Here is an 18,450-nt window from a genome sequence, read left to right as displayed (position 1 = left end):
CATTTTGGTCTTTACAGCAGTCCCTGAGAACTTGCTTAACATGAGCTCTGTCTCTTTTACTGATGAAAATCAGGTTTCTAAACTTGAAGGTCAGACTTTGGATAAGGTTGAATTCACTAAGTAATGAACGTCCCTTAAATGAGGCTTGCCAGGAGACTGTCTGCCAGTCTTTTACAATCAGCAGAGCCCTGCCATCAAACGATGTGGGCTTGTTAAAGATGCGTTGTTTGCTGTTGTTAAATTTTGACAGTTGCCATCTATGCTTTTACTAATGCTAGGAGCAGAATACTGTGTCCTAGAGATACCCCGTCTGGGAAGTCTTTCCCAATCCTCTCAGTCAGAAATATTCTCTCCTTCCTCTGGGTGTCCCAGCACATCTATTGTAATCCTCAGTGTGCAGTGCCATGAAATTAACTCTAAGTAACATCTGTCTCCCCTACAGACGTGTTGCACCCTGAGGGCAAGGCTCTGACCCAGCACAGCACCCAGAACACAGTACACCTTAGCAAAGGTGAACGGAATGATAATCATCTTCTCGTTGTACATTTCCAAAACTCAGATAACGAGGGGCTTTATGGCAGTGAGAGGTACACTACTGAGCCATACATCAAGTGTTTTAATGTAAGTTTTGTTCAGCAGAGCAGTGATTGGAGCATGGATTCTGGAGCTAGACTGCCTGGGCTTAAATCCTAGTTCTGACACTTTTTAGCTCTGTGATTTGGGCAAGTTGTTTAATCTTTTGTACCTTAGCTTTCTCATCTGTAAACTGCAAATAACAGCACCTAACTTAAAGGAATGTTATGGAGATTAACATGAGTCAGTGTATAGACCTTCCTCGACTTATAATGGGGTTATATCCCCATAAACCCATCATAAATTGGAAATATTTGAGTCAAAAATGCATTTAACACACCGAACATCAGAGCTTGGCCTAGTCTACCTTAAACATGCTCAGAACACTTAATGTAATGTTATGCGATGTAAGAACACTTATACTTACCTATAGTTTGGGCAAACTTGTCTAACACAAAACCTATTTATAACAAAGTATTGAATATCTCATATAACTTATTGAATATTATAGTGAAAGTGAAAAACAGAATGTCTGTCAGGATACTCGATGGTCTTAAGTGTATCGGTTGTTCACCCTTGTGATTGTGAAGTGGACTGGGAGGTGGGCTGCTGCCCAGCAATTTAGCAGCAGCAGCAGCAGCAGTCTGGGTAAAGGTAAAAATTCAGAATTCAAGGTATGATTCCTACTGAATACGTATTACTTTTGCACCATCTTAAAGTAGAAAAATTTTAAGTTGAATCAGCATAAGCTGGGGACTGTCTGTATATTAAAGTGCTTCAAATAGTACTGGCATATAATAAGTGCTGTAAGCTTGCAATTATTATTATTTTTTAAAACTCTCTTTATGCACAAGGAAGATTAGAGGTACTTCACACTATGAAGCAGAAGCCACAGGTCAAGAACAGAGTGACTAGGTGCAACAGCACTGCAAACTCAATGAGTAGATCTATTAATAAGACGACATGTATTTGGACAAAGAGACCTGGAAGTCAGCCTCTATTCTAGTGGTTCTCAAAGTGAGGTTCAGCAACTTTAGCTTTATCTGAGAACTTCTCAGAAGTTCAGATTCTTAGGTCCCACTCTAGACCTATTGAAATCACAAGCTTGTGGATGGGGTCCATAATCTGTACTTGAACAAGGGCTGATGCTCGCTGAAGTTGACATCCACTCCTTTTCACTCACCACCCACATCTAATCAAACCCTGCGTGCATGCTAAGTCGCTTCAGTTGTGTCTGACTCTTTGCGACCCTATGGACTGCAGCACGCCAGGCTCCTCTGTCCATGGGATTCTCCAGGCAAGAATACTGGAGTGGGTTGCCATGCCCTCCTCCAGGGGATCTTCCCCACCCAGGGATGAAACCAGTGTTGCTTCTGTCTCCTGCACTGCCAGGCAGGTTCTTTAACACTAGCGCCACATGTAAAGGCCTGTTTGTTTTCTTAAATCAGTCCCTTTCTCTCAGTCCTCAGCCACAGTCATATTTTAGGTACTTACCATCTCATGTGAATGACTCCAATAGCCTTCACCTGCTCTCCCTGCCTTACCTGGCTTCCTCCTAAAGTAATTCTCCAGATCACCACCAATGAGTTCTTTCTACACACAAACACTTCACTTTTGGCCACAAACCTACTCAACCCACACTGAATGAGACTTCAGCATGTGCTGTTTGCTAGCACACTGTACCGTGTTCTACACTTTCACTCTATACAATTGGGGCCTCTGCCTAGAATGCCTGTCCCTTCATCTGTGTGGCAAACTCTCCAAAATGTACTACCTTTGCCTACCTTTTAATGCATTCTTTCCAGAGCTTTGCCAGCACCAAGAAATCAATTTTTGTTGTTACCAGTTTCATGGCTTTGAAATTTGTACATTTTTAATAAAAGAAAGGCTGCTCTCGTCCCTATGTTCATTTTTATCATTGTCATACTGATAACTAAAAATTGTTCAGTGCTTTCATGTGTCAAAAACTATTCTAAACCCTGGTAAAGATTAAATATGAAAATGAATTGGGAAATGTTTTATAAGATGCCATGTGGTATGCAGTAGGTTTATTTCATTCTTCCTCAAGAGCAGAGATTACATGGATTATTCTATTTATGGTATTTCTCCTCTGAATTCTCACCTTTAACAGGAATAGAGAGCAGTGGTTGAAACAGTACAGCCAGTCTACTGGGTTCAAATTCCGGCTCTATCACTTACTAACTATGTAACTATGGCCTAGTTAGGGCACCTCCTCTGGAAAATGGAGACAAAAACAGTACCTATACATTAAAAGGTTACTTTTTAAAGGATTAAATGAAATAATATATGTAAAGCACGAAGGATTCTGCCTGAAGCTCAACATGTTATCTGGTATTATTTATCATGCTCTGTTCCTAAAATTTCCTATAGGCAATTTTTTTTCATACAAAATGAGACAAAGCACAGTAAACTGGAAAGAGTGTCATGTTTAGAATCATAGAGGCCAAAGTTCAATTCCTGGCTCATCTACTTATTAGCCGTATCATCTGAATCACATTATTGTAACTTTTTTGAGCCTCATTTTTCCTATTTTTAAAATAGATGCTGAGGACTTCCCTGGTAGTCCAGTGGCTGAAACTCCGTGCTCCAAAGCAGAGGGCCTGGATCTGATCTCTGGTCAGAGAATTAGACCCCACATGCCCAACTAAAAGATCCTGCCTGCCACAACAAAGATCTGAAGATCCAACATGCCACAACTAAGACCCAGTGAAGCCAAGTAAATAAATAAATACTGAAAAAACACAGATGCTAATAGCATTCCTATTTAGGGCTGTTGTGAAGATTAAACAACATGGACAGAGGAGCCTGGCAGGCTATATAGTCCATGGGGTTGCGACAAGCAGGACACAACTGAGCAACTAAACACACACACACATAAACTGCTTACAGTAGTGCATTCAATAACCGGTACTTATTTTCACTATTAACAATAACATGGCTGAATTTGTTTAATTAAAATAATATTAAAAAGCTGTCAAACTCAAATCAATCAGAACAATCCTGTGAACCAGGTATTATGATGCTCTCTAGAAGAGGAAAATGAGGCTCAGTTCAGTTCAGTCGAGTCTGACTCTTTGCGACCCCATGGACTGCAGCACACCAGGCCTCCCTGTCCATCACTAACTCCCGGAGTTTATTCAAACTCATGTCCATTGAGTTGGAGATGCCATCCAACCATCTCATCCTCTGTCGTCCCCTTCTCCTCCCGTCTTCAGTCTTTCCCAGTATCAGGGTCTTTTCAAATGAGTCAGTTCTTTGCATCAGGTGGCTAAAGCTCAGGGAGCCTAAATATCTGTGTCAAGGTCTTCTTTCCTAAAAATGGCAGACCAGGGTTGCATGAATTTTTGACACCACAGTGCCCTCCAAGAGTCACAAATCCTCATTCAACCAATACGTACACAAACCACCTATGTTTTGGACACTGTCTCTATGCATATATTTCCTATCTTTCTTTCACAAAATAGATGTCAACCAAAAACAAGTTAACATTTACTGGGTATTCTATACCAGGTACTGTGTCTCAAGAACTTTACACATAATTCATCTGTGCTGATTGCATGTCTACCCTTCCATGGACACAGCAAAAATGTAACATAGAATCATGCAAAACTGCATGTCAGATGGATGTATGGATACTATGGTTTATTGTTACTTAAAGTTTATTGTTCTCATAATTACAGGCTACAGTTTAGAAGTTTGAAACATAAGAGAAAATTCTATAAAGAGAACTCAAATAAATCTGAACAAGTAGGTAGAAGATGGTTAAAACCTTGTAATAAGTGCTACTTAGCTCTCAGGAATCCTCATCTGTCCTTTTCCATCACAGGCTCTGGAGCCAGAGTCAACAACATAAAATATAATCATAAATGACTCTAAGACATTCATCCTACACAAGTGAGCATGGAGGTTTAGATATATATATATATATATATATATATATATATATATATTCATATAATATATACATACTTTAATATCATATTGGTCCACTGAGTATACATATTTTAACAAAAGGTAAGAATCTATGTAATCCAGTTAAACACACATAAGATTAAGGTACACTTATTACACTGAAAGTTGGTGTTTATAAGTTACAGATATTTAGTACTTTCCAGAGTGTTCTTTTAATTAAAAAAAATATTTTAAAACCATTTCAAACATCTGCTCATTTTCCCAGTGCAAAAGAAGGTTGTTCAAGTCAACTTACCTTTTTCCTAAAGTGTAAGGGAAGAAAACAAAAAACCCTCAACCCACTACCATTTACAACTTCCAACACTACCTTCTCAATCAACTTTTGCAGTATATCCTTATAAATGGATTAGTTTATCAAAATTAAAGCCTTGTGATTATGATTCAGCCCTTGCTTTGTCTGTATGACTTTCATGCTGAAATGCTTTAATTTATAAAAGTAGAAAAAAGCAATGCAGGAAAGTAGTTTAAATTCATTTTGAACTGCAGTAATCCAATTGTGTGTGGAGAGAAAAAAAGCACCATTTCAAAATGAAATAATTGGATATTCTGGAATTTATTCATAAGCTAGGCAATAAGTTACTCTTATTAACACAGATCAATACCACCTTGACTTGGTGACCACAGACACATTTAATTAGTTTTTAGGTGCATTTTCTTTTATCTTGGTTTTCAACACATTATTTAAGTCAGTGACTGATGTTAAAAAAAATTTAGATTACTCTACAATTTACAGCCTACTTCACAGTCCATTTTAAATTCAACTTGTCTGCTAAGTCAGTTTTGCAGAAGATAGGCTTTTAACACATAAAGAGATTTGATAACTGGGCAGGTCTCCTCTCTCCCAATTTAAAAAAACAAAAAATTTTTTGCTAGCTTGCCAATTTTGTAGGTGAAAAATACAAAGAGAATAGACTATTTTAATCCACAAAGATGGACACAAAGCAATAATGATTTAACACGTCACTTTTTCATTTGTATTCAGAGAATGCTTTTACATTTCAAGTAATTGAGCCTTCATTAAAGAAAACAAAAATATATATATACAAAAAGTTAAAGTACCTTCCAGTTCTAGCTTACTAAAGTTTCTTCTGCAAAAGTAAAAAAATAAACCTACCATGAACTAGAGGACAGTGTCATAGCAATGGCGGAATGGCTGCCAGGTTAAGATTTCTGCTTATCTTATATTGATGAGTATATTTTAGGTGATAATTTTTCTTCACTCTCTAAGTACTTAAAATCACAGAGAGGTATCTGTTTATCTATAATTCTTTAAATCCAGAAAAAAAATTTTTAAATATATTTCAGACATGAGGCTTTAATGTTTTTTATTTAGGAAAAGATTGAGTCTGAAGCTCTAACGGTTCCATCTAAAACATCCTGTTTTCAACAGTGGGAGTCAATTTACGCAAAATATTTTTTCTTGTCTATAAAAAACAAATTGAACAGTATTTTGATTAAAAGGAAATACAAACAAGTAATTTAAACTGGCCAATTTGCTCTATCATAAAAGAAATAGCATGTTCTTTTACTTCCCCTCTTTCAACCATTTAAATTAGGGGAGAATACTGCCAACTTTAAGAACCCCACTGGCTATCATTAGAGTAACTACAGAATAAGGGTAGCATAGGGGTGAAACTATTTCTCTATATTCCAGAAGGCAGAAACTTGGGTGCTCTAGCTTTACAAGTAAGAGTAGCACAGGCAGGCAAAAGCTCACACTAAATGCACACCAGAACAGGGGCCTAGGTGAAGTCATCTGGGTTACCACTTTTACAGGGGGGAAAAAAAAGACAAATCTGAAATGGAGTTTAAAAAGCCAAAAGTTTTGTCACATTTACAGGAATCTCAAACCTTTTGTATTCCCATGCTCACAGGTAGGTTTGATACACATTGTAAATAGCTTCAGTATTCAAGAAGGAGAGTGTTGTGTGGTTGACGAAGAACAGGAGATTTCTTCATGCTTCTGATATTTCAGATTTGCTGAGTGCAATAGCCAGTTCTAAGTCTTCTTGCTCTTGCTGATTCAGTCGGGCAAGTCTCTGCTCTTCCTCTCTCTCACTTTCTCTCTTGGCCCACTCAATCATATCTTCCTCAGAGGGATACTGCCATTTAAAAGACAAATGAACAAACAAATGAATACATTTATGAGTAGAACAAGTACAAAGAAAAGAAGGGAAAACAGCTTTCACAAAAGGATATTTAACTACGTGTTTCACCTGAAGGGCTCTGGAAGAAGTCTTGTTATTTTTTTTCAAAAACAAGTTTAATTAGTTTAAACTTAAAACTTTAAATTTAAACTTAAAATTAAATATGAAATCAAAATATGATTTAATCTTAAAAAGTAATGCAGTCTACAGATAGAGAGTCTATAAAACTGAACATTAAAACATCATTTTTTGAAAAGTAGATATTCTTAAGGTGGATCAGGAGATTTAAAAACAGGAGAGAGCTAGCATGTTTATCTAATGTAAAAAACATTTACTACTTCAACTTCAGTGAGCATCCTCACATGATACATCATTTTTAACTTAATCCCACTGGCAATTTCCTATCTTATTCTAGCCCTTCAGATACAGGAAAATTATGAAGCAAAGAATATACTATATATAAATTTTGTTATATATAAAATAAGAGTACTGGGTATATACCAAGCAAGATGTGGACCTAATCAATTTTTTTAACGCATGATAATGATTTTAGAAGGTATTGTGAACTTTTTGACCCATTCCAAATAAGACCTTAATGCTGATAATTAAAAGTCAAAGAAATATATTTATCCACCCCAAACAGCAACCGTGGCAGATACTAAATAAAAAAATTCTACTTGGTTTCAAGTCCTGTCATATAGAAGAACACTATAATAGGATGAATACCATAACAAACAGGATGAAAAGAAAGAAACTGTCAGGCTTTTTTGAAAATGGTAGCTTTCTTTCTAGGGAATTATAAGATCTTTGAAACTTTTAATATTTAAAAAATCTTTCATTTAAAAAAGACATTTTTATTATTAGATGCTTAATATTATACTATACTATACTGAGATTCTGGAAAATGAAAAAAGCAAATTGCTTTTGTTCAAGACTCATTCCAACCAGGTTTTGACTTATTGAAATCGTATTTAAAATATTAAGTGCCGCAAACTGCCAGAAGGTTATTCTGTACTAAGAGCATTATAGTAAGAGCAATTCTGGGTTCTCTCCTTGAAACAACTCAAATTCCATCTAACAAAAGTCAGTATAATCCTGACACTCTCTGTTTTCCAATATTTAAAATATTGATTCCTGTTCTGCCTCTTCACATTCGGAAGAAGCCACTGAAACTTAAGAGTTACAGATTCAAAAGCTAAACAGCCCAGTCTAATTCTGCCTACCTGCTTTACTAACTAGAAATGGCTGCAGGAATAAAGTGACTGGAAGAGCAACCCTAAGCTACACTGAGGGAGACATTAGGCACACTGTGGTCAGTCAGCTGGCCACTAGGTCTCTTATTTATAGAATCATCTCAAAGGCTTGAGGTATTAAGTAGAGGAAAACTGCTTTATTACAAAATAGTGATAATGAAGGTCATTTTCATCTTCAAAAAAAGCAACCTGGGAAATGAAACACTGTTAGTTACTCTAAGAATTAAAACAAAAACTTATGTTTATCTCCATAATGATGATATACATGTCATTGCTTAATGCCCCACCAGGGGGATATTTCCAGGTGGTTGCCCCATTTCTATGATCTTATAGGACCCACCTATACTCTTACCACCACATCCTTCTATTGTCTTTATTGGCCTACTTTAGTCAGCTCTGGAAGAATGCAGAGTAGATATGGAATGCTCGTGAACTGAGTGAGTGAGTGAATCAAAGTCGCTCAGTCATGTCTAACTCTTTGCGACCTCATGGACTATACAGTCCATAGAACTCTCTAGGCTAGAATACTGGACTGGGTAGCCTTTTCCTTCTCCAGAAGATCTTCCCAACCCAGGGATCGAACCCAGGTCTCAAGCATTGCAGGCAGATTCTTTACCGACTGAGCTATCAGGGAAGCTTTGGGAGAATGCAGAGTAGATATAGAAAGCTAGTGAATTAGAGTCCTCCAAATAATTAAAGATTGTTTAGCTCTTAACAATCATATTTATTTAATAAAACCGACTTATATTTTAAGAACATTTTTGTATGAAACCAGAGTTTTATTTTCTATTCAAAGAATTTCTGGCCCTATCTTCTTACATAATACAGTAATTGCTGACTGGTCTCCAGAAATTTTCAAGGTTTTATACACAAACACACATACACAGTTACAAATAACACAAACTCATTATTGGCATTATTTATCCAGAGGGCAGACAGCAAATGACTCTCTAGTGGCCCACTGTCTGTAACAATTTGCAAAATAATAACTGTCAAGGTTTTGCAAAGCAACTGGTATATATCCCAAGAACTAAGACTACTAAAATCATCTGAACAATGCAATAATTTCAGAACTAGCAAACAGAATCAAACAGAGGTTTTCTTGGTTGGGGGAAGAATAAAGATCATTTTTAACATGTTGGTAAATTTAGTTGAAATAATGCAAATTTGGCAGACTCCAAAATAATCTTTGAAAGCTCTTTAAACTGTAAATGGAAAGATTTTCCCCCAAACAACCCATTCACAGTACTTACAGCACTGAAGTTAGCAAAATTGCTTGGGTCAGCCTCTTTATTGGTAGTGGTAGTAGTAGAAGTGAATGGATCGCAAAACATATCAGGATCTTTTTCTTTGGGGCTATCATTGCCTGGGAAAGGCTGAAATGGATCATTCAGTTTAAAGGGATCAGAAGAATCCATTTTGTTGATGGGTCTTTTCCCTGGATCAAAATCATTACAATTAACTCAACCAGCAAGCATGGCAAACACAAACACACAACAACATCAACACAGGCAGCATTAAAGAAGTGGGGGTGGGGAACCTAAAACATTCTTAATATGGCCTTAAATGACCACAACCAACAGTCTGTCTTCAGAATTTTCACACACAACCTCTTAAGTACACTTCAGTTTTATGTGGCTAAATGGGAAAACAGCCAAGGGTGAGGCAACAGGCCAGGAATCTTATCTGCTCAGAGAGTTAACTTCTCCAAAGTAGCACACTCCCAAGAAGAGAGAGAAGAATGGATAAAACAGGAGGAAAACGACAAATAATGACGAAAATGGCCTCTGCTGTGATAACCTCTGCCTAATACATAATTCTCCACAAGTGGCAGTAAGGGCAAACGATCTCTGAAAAATGCTAATATTCTTCTGATTTTTCTCTGGATCTATATGTAACACCTGGGAGCATGAAATTAAAAACTACTTTGGTAAAGCCCAGCTACTTCTTGTCATCTATAATATTTCAAACTGAAGGATAAAGAGAATGTTTTGAAGCCCAGGGCCTAAATTTCTGTGGTTACTGATAAACTAATCTTTGACCAAACAACAGCATACTGTTGCTCATTAATTCATCACCATTTTCAAACAAGTTTCCTAATTTTCAAGACTTAAACTTAGTACTTGCTGAAGAAAGTACTAAGATAATAAGAATAGGTGTTAAAATATCTTCAAATATATATATATTCCTAAAGATGTGTTAATCTGGTAACAGCAATCATAACAGAGTCTTTCTGTCATAGCTTACAAAAGGTTTTCACACCTCATATCTCAAAGGATCCTTCCAACAATCCTGTGAAGGTGGTCAGCATGAGAACTAATGCCACCATCTAACAGCTCAGAAATCTGGGGCTCAGACATAGGAAGCTCTATATACTCGAGATCACAGAGGATATCAGAGGATATTCAGAATGAGAACTCAGATCTTTAATATCTCATTTCAACAAACCATCCCCTTTTTTTTAGACATTTTTAAAAAAATGTGGACCATTTTTATAAAGTCTTTACTGAATTTGTTACAATATTGCCTCTATTTTATGTTTTTTGGGACTCAAGACATGTGGGATCTTAGCTTCCCGACCGGGGACTGAACTTGCACCCTCTGCACTGGAAGGCAAAGTCTTAACCCCTGGACCACCAGCGAAGTCCTCATTCTTCTTTCCTTGATTTTTCTACAGTGATATATACTCAGTTTGGTGAAGTCTTAGATTTAGTTACAGCACTAGTATATTAGTTTATTGAGGATTTTAAAAATCACCTCACTATTGACCTCTTAAAGGTATAAAACTTAAATGAGCAAATTAACTGTCACTTGTTTTTTAATATAGTATGACAAATTTACCCTTGAGCAATTAAATGATATAGGCTATTCTTCCCTAAAAGACAGAATCACTTGTTCACTTGATTTTTCAATAGGTAGTTAGGTATTAATAATTTTATTCACAGTTCTTTAAATCAAAGAAGAAAAAAAAAATCTGCCCAAGAAATACCACAGGCAGGCTATTATAAAAAGTCAAGAATAAACATCTAGAACTACTGCGGCTGAAAATTTACCAAGGATATATGGTTAAAACAATAATGCACCAGATGTGTCTTCTCACAAAACAATCTAGCGGCACTACAACTACTCAGGGGATTGCCTTTTACCACTTCTCACAAACTTTATTCTTTTCATTAATTAAAATCAAACAAAACCCCTTTCTTTGGTACAGTACTAAACAAAACAAAAACAAAAAAGTAAGAATTTGTTTATTGACCAAAAACACCACCTTTTTAAAATAAAGGAATCTCTTATTAAGTGAGGTAAATAATATTTTCCTTCAAGAAAAACAATACTTTCATTCAAAATTCTGATACCAAAATGCTGAATTCTGAATACCAAAACAGCCATATATTCTCATATTGAAGGACTTAAGGAAGACTTCACACTTAGCAGGAAAAAGAAAGGGACTCTGGATTATTAACCTTCCCTTATAGAAATTTATTAAAATACCACAGTGCAGGAAACTCTGTTCAAATGGAAGCTCATTAGTTTTCAAAAAGCTAGAAATTTCACTTACTGCCTCTCTAAAATGATTTAAAAATAAATTAGCTCTTGCCAGAAAGGTAGTTCCTGACAGTTACACAGGTTGGCTTCTTAGGCACAAGTCTGTAATTCTGCATTGAGGTCAGAAGAGATGATAACAGCAGGCTTCTGCCATGCTTTCTGACTTGTTCTGTTTAAGGCCCCTTATATAACATTTACAAGTAAGGCCCACACAACACTTCTTGGAAAGAAAAAGAAAGCAGTTGATTTAGGAAAGGTACCAACTCTCACCAGGTGGTGGTGGGCAGGGTCTTGTTGGAGTTCCTATCTTTGGTGGCAGTGCTGGGGGTACGTCTTCATTTTTGACAGATGTTTCCTCAAGCATATTTTTTGTAACAGCCACACTGCTGATGGAGCTTGATGTGGCTGAACTAAAAGGATCTTCATTGTTGACCTTTGTTTGGAAAGAAGTACTTTCACTGTTGACCTTTGTTTGAAAAGAAATATTTACTCATGGTTATATATATTATGCCAACCAAACTGTTTATGCTTATATTGCATTTGGAAGAGTGATCTTCAATTTTATGCAGCTTTATGTATTTCAATTCTGAGAGCACTAACATTTCAACCTTTGCATTCAGAACCAAAATTGAAAAAAAATTTTTAACTATTCTATATGGGTAGTGATTATACCACTACTTATTAAGAACAACAGATCATACCAAAACAAACCAACTTCGGGTTAAAGGTTTGACAAGATTCAGGTTATACAAAACCACTGAGGCCCATTTTAAAGGGACTAATGTATCCTTCCTCAAGTGAATATCTGATCCAAATGATAAAGAAAAAATACTTATTTCACACTTTCCAATGCACTTAAACTAGGAAAGATTTAATACTAATATCAAAGAAAATGGCATCTTGAAAAACATTAAAGACAACTTTAATGTCATGAAAAACATTAAAGACAAACATTAAACAACAACTTCAAAAAATGAGAAGTCAACTTTTTTTTAAAGCAAACTGATCCCATAGAATGGTAAGCCTTATTGAGGGTCTGAAGACCTGGCTTTTCTAATACATGGAGTAATGAAAGATTCACTGTATAATACGCATGTATTTATTTATATGGTCTTAATTGCTGCATGCAGGATCTTTGCTGCTTCATGTGGGATCTTTCATTGTGATGCACAAACTCTCTAGTTGTGGTGTGTGGGCTCAGTAGTCGTGGCACGCAGGCTTATCTGTTTTGTGGCAGGTGGGATCTTAGTTCCCTGACCAGGAACTGAACCTGCATCCCTTGCATTACAAGGCAGATTCTTCACCACTGGACCATCGGGGAAGTTCCCAGAAGATTCATTTTTCTATAATGAATGGCGTATTACAATTTAGGCTGCTGCTGCTGCTGCTAAGTTGCTTCAGTTGTGTCCAACTCTGTGCAACCCCAGAGACAGCAGCCCACCAGGTTCCCCTGTCCCTGTGATTCTCCAGGCAAGAATACTGGAGTGGGTTGCTATTTCCTTCTCCAATGCATGAAAGTGAAAAGTGAAAGTGAAGCCACTCAGTCGTGTCCGACTCCTAGCGACCCCATGGACTGCAGCCTACCAGGCTCCTCCGTCCATGGGATTTTCCAGGCAAGAGTACTGGAGTGGGGTGCCATTGCCTTCTCCGCAATTTAGGCTAGTGTTTCTCTAAAGTAGCATTACTGATATTTTGGGCTGGACATAGCTCTGTGATGTGGGGGCTGGAAAGTGGGTTGCAGGAGGTTTAAAAGCATCCCTGCTTTTATCCACTATATATGAATATCCTCCTCCTCAGCTGTGACAATCAAAAACGTCTCCACTGTTCAGTTGCTAAGTCGATTTTAACTCTTTGTGACACCATTGGACTGTAGCATGCCAGGCTCCTCTGTCCTCCACTATCTCCTGGAGTTTGCTTAAATTCATGTCCATTGAGTCAGTGATGCTATCTAACCATCACATTCTCTGCCGCCCCCTTCTCCTTTTACCTTCAATTTTCCCCAGCATACCTTGCTAAATGTTTCCTGGGGGAGGGGTATGGGTGTGGGGAATAACACCCAGTTGAGAATCAATGATAGAGACAATTTGACATACACTCTAATTTTACTTTTTTGGCCTGAATTGATCATAGGGTTACACTGGAAAATAGGTAGTGGACATATACTGGTGGGCTATTATCTTAATACTAACCTTAACAGCCTCAGAACATAAAGTCAAGGAACCAGTACAGAAAAGATGGAATGAATGCTCAGATTTTATAGCCATTGACCCTGACAGTCAACAGGAGGAAAATGTAGTTAATTGGAAGAAATACGTTTAATAAGACAGAAGATTCTTAGTCACAGACGTAGAAAACAAACTTTTGGCTACGAGTGGGGGGGAGAGGAGGGACAAATTGGGGGATTAGAATTGACATTTACTCACACCTATACATAAAGTCGGAGAAGGCAATGGCACCCCACTCTAGTACTCTTGCCTGGAAAATCCCATGGACAGAGGAGCCTGGTGCGCTGCAGTCCATGGGGTCGCTGGGAGTCAGACACGACTGAGTGACTTCACTTTCACTTTTCACTTTCATGCATTGGAGGAGGAAATGGCAACCCACTCCAGCGTTCTTGCCTGGAGAATCCCAGGGACGGCAGGGCCTGGTGGGCTGCTGTCTATGGGGTCACACAGAGTCAGACACGACTGAAGAGACTTAGCAGCAGCAGCAGCATACATAAAATAGATAAGGATCTACTGTATAGCACAAGGAACTTAGTACTTTGCAATGGCCTATATGGGAAAAGGATCTAAAAAAGAGTGGATATATGTATATACGCATAATTTGTTTGCTATACAGTAGAAACTAACACAACATTGTAAATCAACTATGGTGGTGGTTTAGTCACTAAGTGGTGTCTGACTCTTGTGACTCTATGGACTGTAGCCCGCCAGGCCCCTCTGTCTATGGAATTTCCCAGCCAAGAATACTGGAGTGGATTGCCATTTCCTTCTCCAGGGGATCGTCCCAACTCAGGGACCAAATTTGGGTCTCCTACACTGCAAGCAGTCTCCTGCATTGCAGGTGGATTTTTTACTGAATGAGCACCAGGGAAGCCCTAAAATCAACTATACTCGAATAAAAATAGAACATGAAAGTGAAAGTGAAGTTGTGTCCGACTCTTTGCGACCCCTTGGACTGTAACCTACCAGGCTCCGCGGTCCATGGGATTTTCCAGGCAAGAATACTGGAGTGGGCTGCCGTTTCCTTCTCCAGGGGATCTTCCTAACCCAGGGATCGAACCCAGGTCTCCTGCATTGCAGACAGACGCTTTACCGTCTGAGCCACTAGGGAAACCCAAAAAATAAATCTAAAAGGAAGAGAACTCTTAAAGTTGTTGGGCAAGCCTGTCATGAGAAAATTATCTGTACCATCACCATTGTTTTTGTGCACAGAAATATCTACTTTGATTATATCTTGTATTTCATTTGTCTGAAATCCACATTTGCTGTGACTTATTGAAATCAAGTTGCAATGTTTGTGAAAGGTTATAAAATCAAAAGGAAAAATTGCTCCTCTGGTGGGAACATAGTATATTTTACCCTCCCACTAATTATTGCAAATTACCTTTGACAATGTGCTGAAGTCAGCAAATCCATCTTCAAATGATTCACTTCCAAAAACAGAAGCAAAGGGGTCTGTGGCTAAAATGAATAAAGAAAATCAATGCAACAGGACAGAAAAACATCAAATTTCATGTTCTCTTTTGGTGAGTAACATTTAGACATATGAAAATATCTACTCCCAAATATGAGTTCCTAAATTTATGATTTAAGTCCACAAAGACAGATGAACACATTGATATCCCCACAAGAGATATTCCTTTGTATAAATCAACTGATGAATGATTAAGAATCAAAAATAGATGAAATAACTGTAGGTAGAGTGTTTAAGGATTTAATACACATCAAATAATATAGCTCCTGTATGCTTAAACTATTTCTAATAAAGACATCAAAAAGTAAAAAACAAAAACAAAAAAAACCCATTATTTCACATTTCACACACATCCTTCAAGGTCCATTTCACCTGCTACCATATCCACAAAGCCTGGAATATCCTAGGTGTCTCCAGTTTGCACAGCAAAAGTGATTTCTTCCTTCTTTGTGGCACTGATTGTATTATGGTTATCTGGGATTGATATATTGCTTTTACTAGATTAGCGAGGTCCTTAGAAACAACAAATAACATTTATCTAATGAAGAATGAATGGTGAAAAAACATTCATTGGCCATACATAAAAAATTTAAGACAATAAGAAGATAGAGTTTCCAACATCCAAAGAACTCACAGTATAGTAAGAAACATACAAACAAATAATAATAAAATTATCTTAAATGAACTAATAGAGAGGTATGAAAAACCTGGAGTGAAGCCACTGTCTGGGAGAAATCAAGAAAAGTACTGAAGAAGCCATTACATTTGAGCTAGGTCTCTCAGATAAAGGAGGGAGCATGCTGAATAAATGGAGGTGGGGGAGAGAAACCTATTACAGGCAGAAGGAACAGTAATTGCAAAAGCAATATTTAATCACTGCTTCACAGGCATGAGAAGGTATCTGTTCCATCATAGTACACTTAACAAATGAACTAACATTTTCAGCTGGCACAAACCGACTTACTTTGTGATAGGTTTTGCCTATTTAGGCATAAACACTACCAATAAAGTCAAAGAATGTTTATAGGAATTGTGGCTTGATATAGGAAAGTAGAAAGAAACGAAGGAGAAGACAATCTCAAAAGAGAGGGCAAGACAGAGCAAATGGGCACAGAAAAAATGCTCCCGCTATTCCTCAATTCTTCATGTTTACATCGTATCAGTTTTAGGACAAAAGTGTACTCACCCACTCATGTAAATGTATAAAGTGTGCCTTTATTTCTAACAATAAGCACACCATGGACATAAACAAAAGAGGGGCAACGAGGATCTACATTATCTTTGTCTTGTCACCAAGACAGTCATGGGGTGGGCAGAAGCACAGAGAAAATCAGTCTTTTAGGGATACACCACCAACTCTGAACGTGAGGAGGATTTTGAAAGTCCAGAGTTACAGGAAATCCTACAGCTTTAGTCATATAGGATGCTTTTGTATTACTCTGTATCTGCTGAGTCTCACAGCCTGAGGCCCAGCCTGGTCATGGCTGCTATTTCACGCTTTCCCTTCTTTCTCCTCTTCCTGTGATTCCTGATGTAGTGGCAGCTGAGCCACAGCCTGAGCAGGATGCAACAGTCTCCTGATTGGTAGAAGGTTAATGATGGAAAAGGAGTTGGGCTCATTTCAGTGGCTGCTGCTGCTGCTAAGTTGCTTCAGTCGTGTCCAACTCTGTGCGACCCCACAGACAGGCTCCCCCGTCCCTGGGGTTGGTTCTCCAGGCAAGAATACTGGAGTGGGTTGCCATTTCCTTCTCCAATGCATGAAAGTGAAAAGTGAAAGTGAAGTCACTCAGTCGCATCCAACTCTTAGCGACCCCATAGACTGCAACCTACCAGGCTCCTCCGTCCATGGGATTTTCCAGGCAAGAGTACTGGAGTGGGGTGCCATTGCCTTCTCCTCATTTCAATGGAGGGTACTGAAAAATCTGCTTCATGCTTTTGCTCTGCACTGTCCCATAGCTTTTAAAAACAGTCACTATACATGTGGTAATAGTGCAGAGTTAGGTCAGGTTTGACTGAAATATTACAAAGTGTACACTGTGAAAGACACTATCAGCAGAATCAAGCTTTGAATGCATATGTGATCCGATTAGCACCCTCTTCTCAGCAAGAATCAAGGTAAGGATCACTTTGGAGAAATACATAGAAGCATCATTTAAAAAACCATCTATAGGCTCATTAGCAGAAATAATCCTGAGAAGAGTTGAGGAATGGGCAACATGGGTGAAGAGGATCAAGAGATACAATTGCCAGTCATAAAACAAATAAGTCATGGGGATGTAATGTACAGCATGGGGACTAAAGTTAGTAACATTGTATTGCAAATTTGAAAGTTGCTAAGAAAGTAACTCTTAAAAGTTCTTATCACTAGAAAAAAAATTGCAACTTTGTATGGTGATAAGTGGTAAATAGACTTATTGAGATGATCATTCTGTAATGCACACAAATGTTGAATCATTATGTTGTTCACCTGAAACTAACATAATGTATGTCTATTATACAATAATTTAAAAGAAAGAATCCTTACCAATATTTTAGCATACTTCTTTAACAGCTTTTTCTCCTGGTATTTTGTCCTTATACATTTGAGATCATACTATGCTGAATGCTTTTTTTCTGAGGTGTAAATAATAAAGCTACATTTAGGCATATTACTTTTTACCCCTTTGTGCTGTGCTTAGTCTAAGCTCAGTCATGTTTGACTCTTTACGACCCCATGGACGTAGCCCACCAGGCTCCTCTGTCCATGGACTTCTCTAGGCAAGCCACACCCTCCTCCAGGGGATTGTTCCAACCCAGGGATTGAACCCAGGTCTCCCATATTGCAGGAGGATTCTTTCCCGTCTAAGCCACCAGGGAAGTCCAAGAGTACTGGAGTGGGTAACCTATCCATTTTCCAGGGGAACTTCCCGACCCAGAAATCAAACCGGGTTCTCCTGCATTGCAGGCAGATTCTTTACTAGCTGAGCTACCAAGGAAGCCCCTTTTAACCCTTTAACCTAATTTAATTCATAGCATTCATCATACTTGACATGTTATATATTTGTTTATTGTGCTGTGCTTAGTTGCTCAGTTGTCTCAAACTCTTTGTGACCCCATGGACTACAGCCCACCAACCTTCTTTGTTCACGGAATTCTCCAGGCAAGAATACTGAACTGGGTTGCCATATTAGCTCTATAAAGACAGGGGCTTGTTTTGTTCACTATTATATCCTCAAGGCCTAAAGCAAGGTCTGGCAAAG

General features: G+C 38.0%; 1 protein-coding gene across 7 annotated transcripts in view; it reads right to left on the bottom strand.

The window, feature by feature from the left end:
• Positions 1-4,213: 4,213 nt before the first annotated feature.
• The window catches only part of EPS15 (epidermal growth factor receptor pathway substrate 15), a 140,292-nt gene continuing 126,055 nt past the window's right edge, over positions 4,214-18,450 (bottom strand). For 6 of the 7 annotated variants that reach the window (XM_070368074.1, XM_070368075.1, XM_070368073.1 and 3 more), the window contains 4 exons: positions 15,122-15,198; positions 11,783-11,978; positions 9,220-9,404; positions 4,214-6,668 (listed from right to left, as the gene is read on the bottom strand). In XM_070368074.1, coding sequence (XP_070224175.1) covers positions 6,522-6,668; positions 9,220-9,404; positions 11,783-11,978; positions 15,122-15,198 — 605 coding nt within the window. In that variant the 3' untranslated portion in view covers positions 4,214-6,521. The remainder of the gene's footprint in view (positions 6,669-9,219; positions 9,405-11,782; positions 11,979-15,121; positions 15,199-18,450) is intronic. The other variant, XM_070368080.1, reaches the window with a different exon arrangement.

The sequence above is a fragment of the Bos mutus genome, chromosome 3 (assembly GCF_027580195.1).
Source record: "Bos mutus isolate GX-2022 chromosome 3, NWIPB_WYAK_1.1, whole genome shotgun sequence".
In the NCBI taxonomy this organism is placed as follows: domain Eukaryota; kingdom Metazoa; phylum Chordata; class Mammalia; order Artiodactyla; family Bovidae; genus Bos; species Bos mutus.
This window is presented reverse-complemented; position numbering and strand designations above follow the sequence as displayed.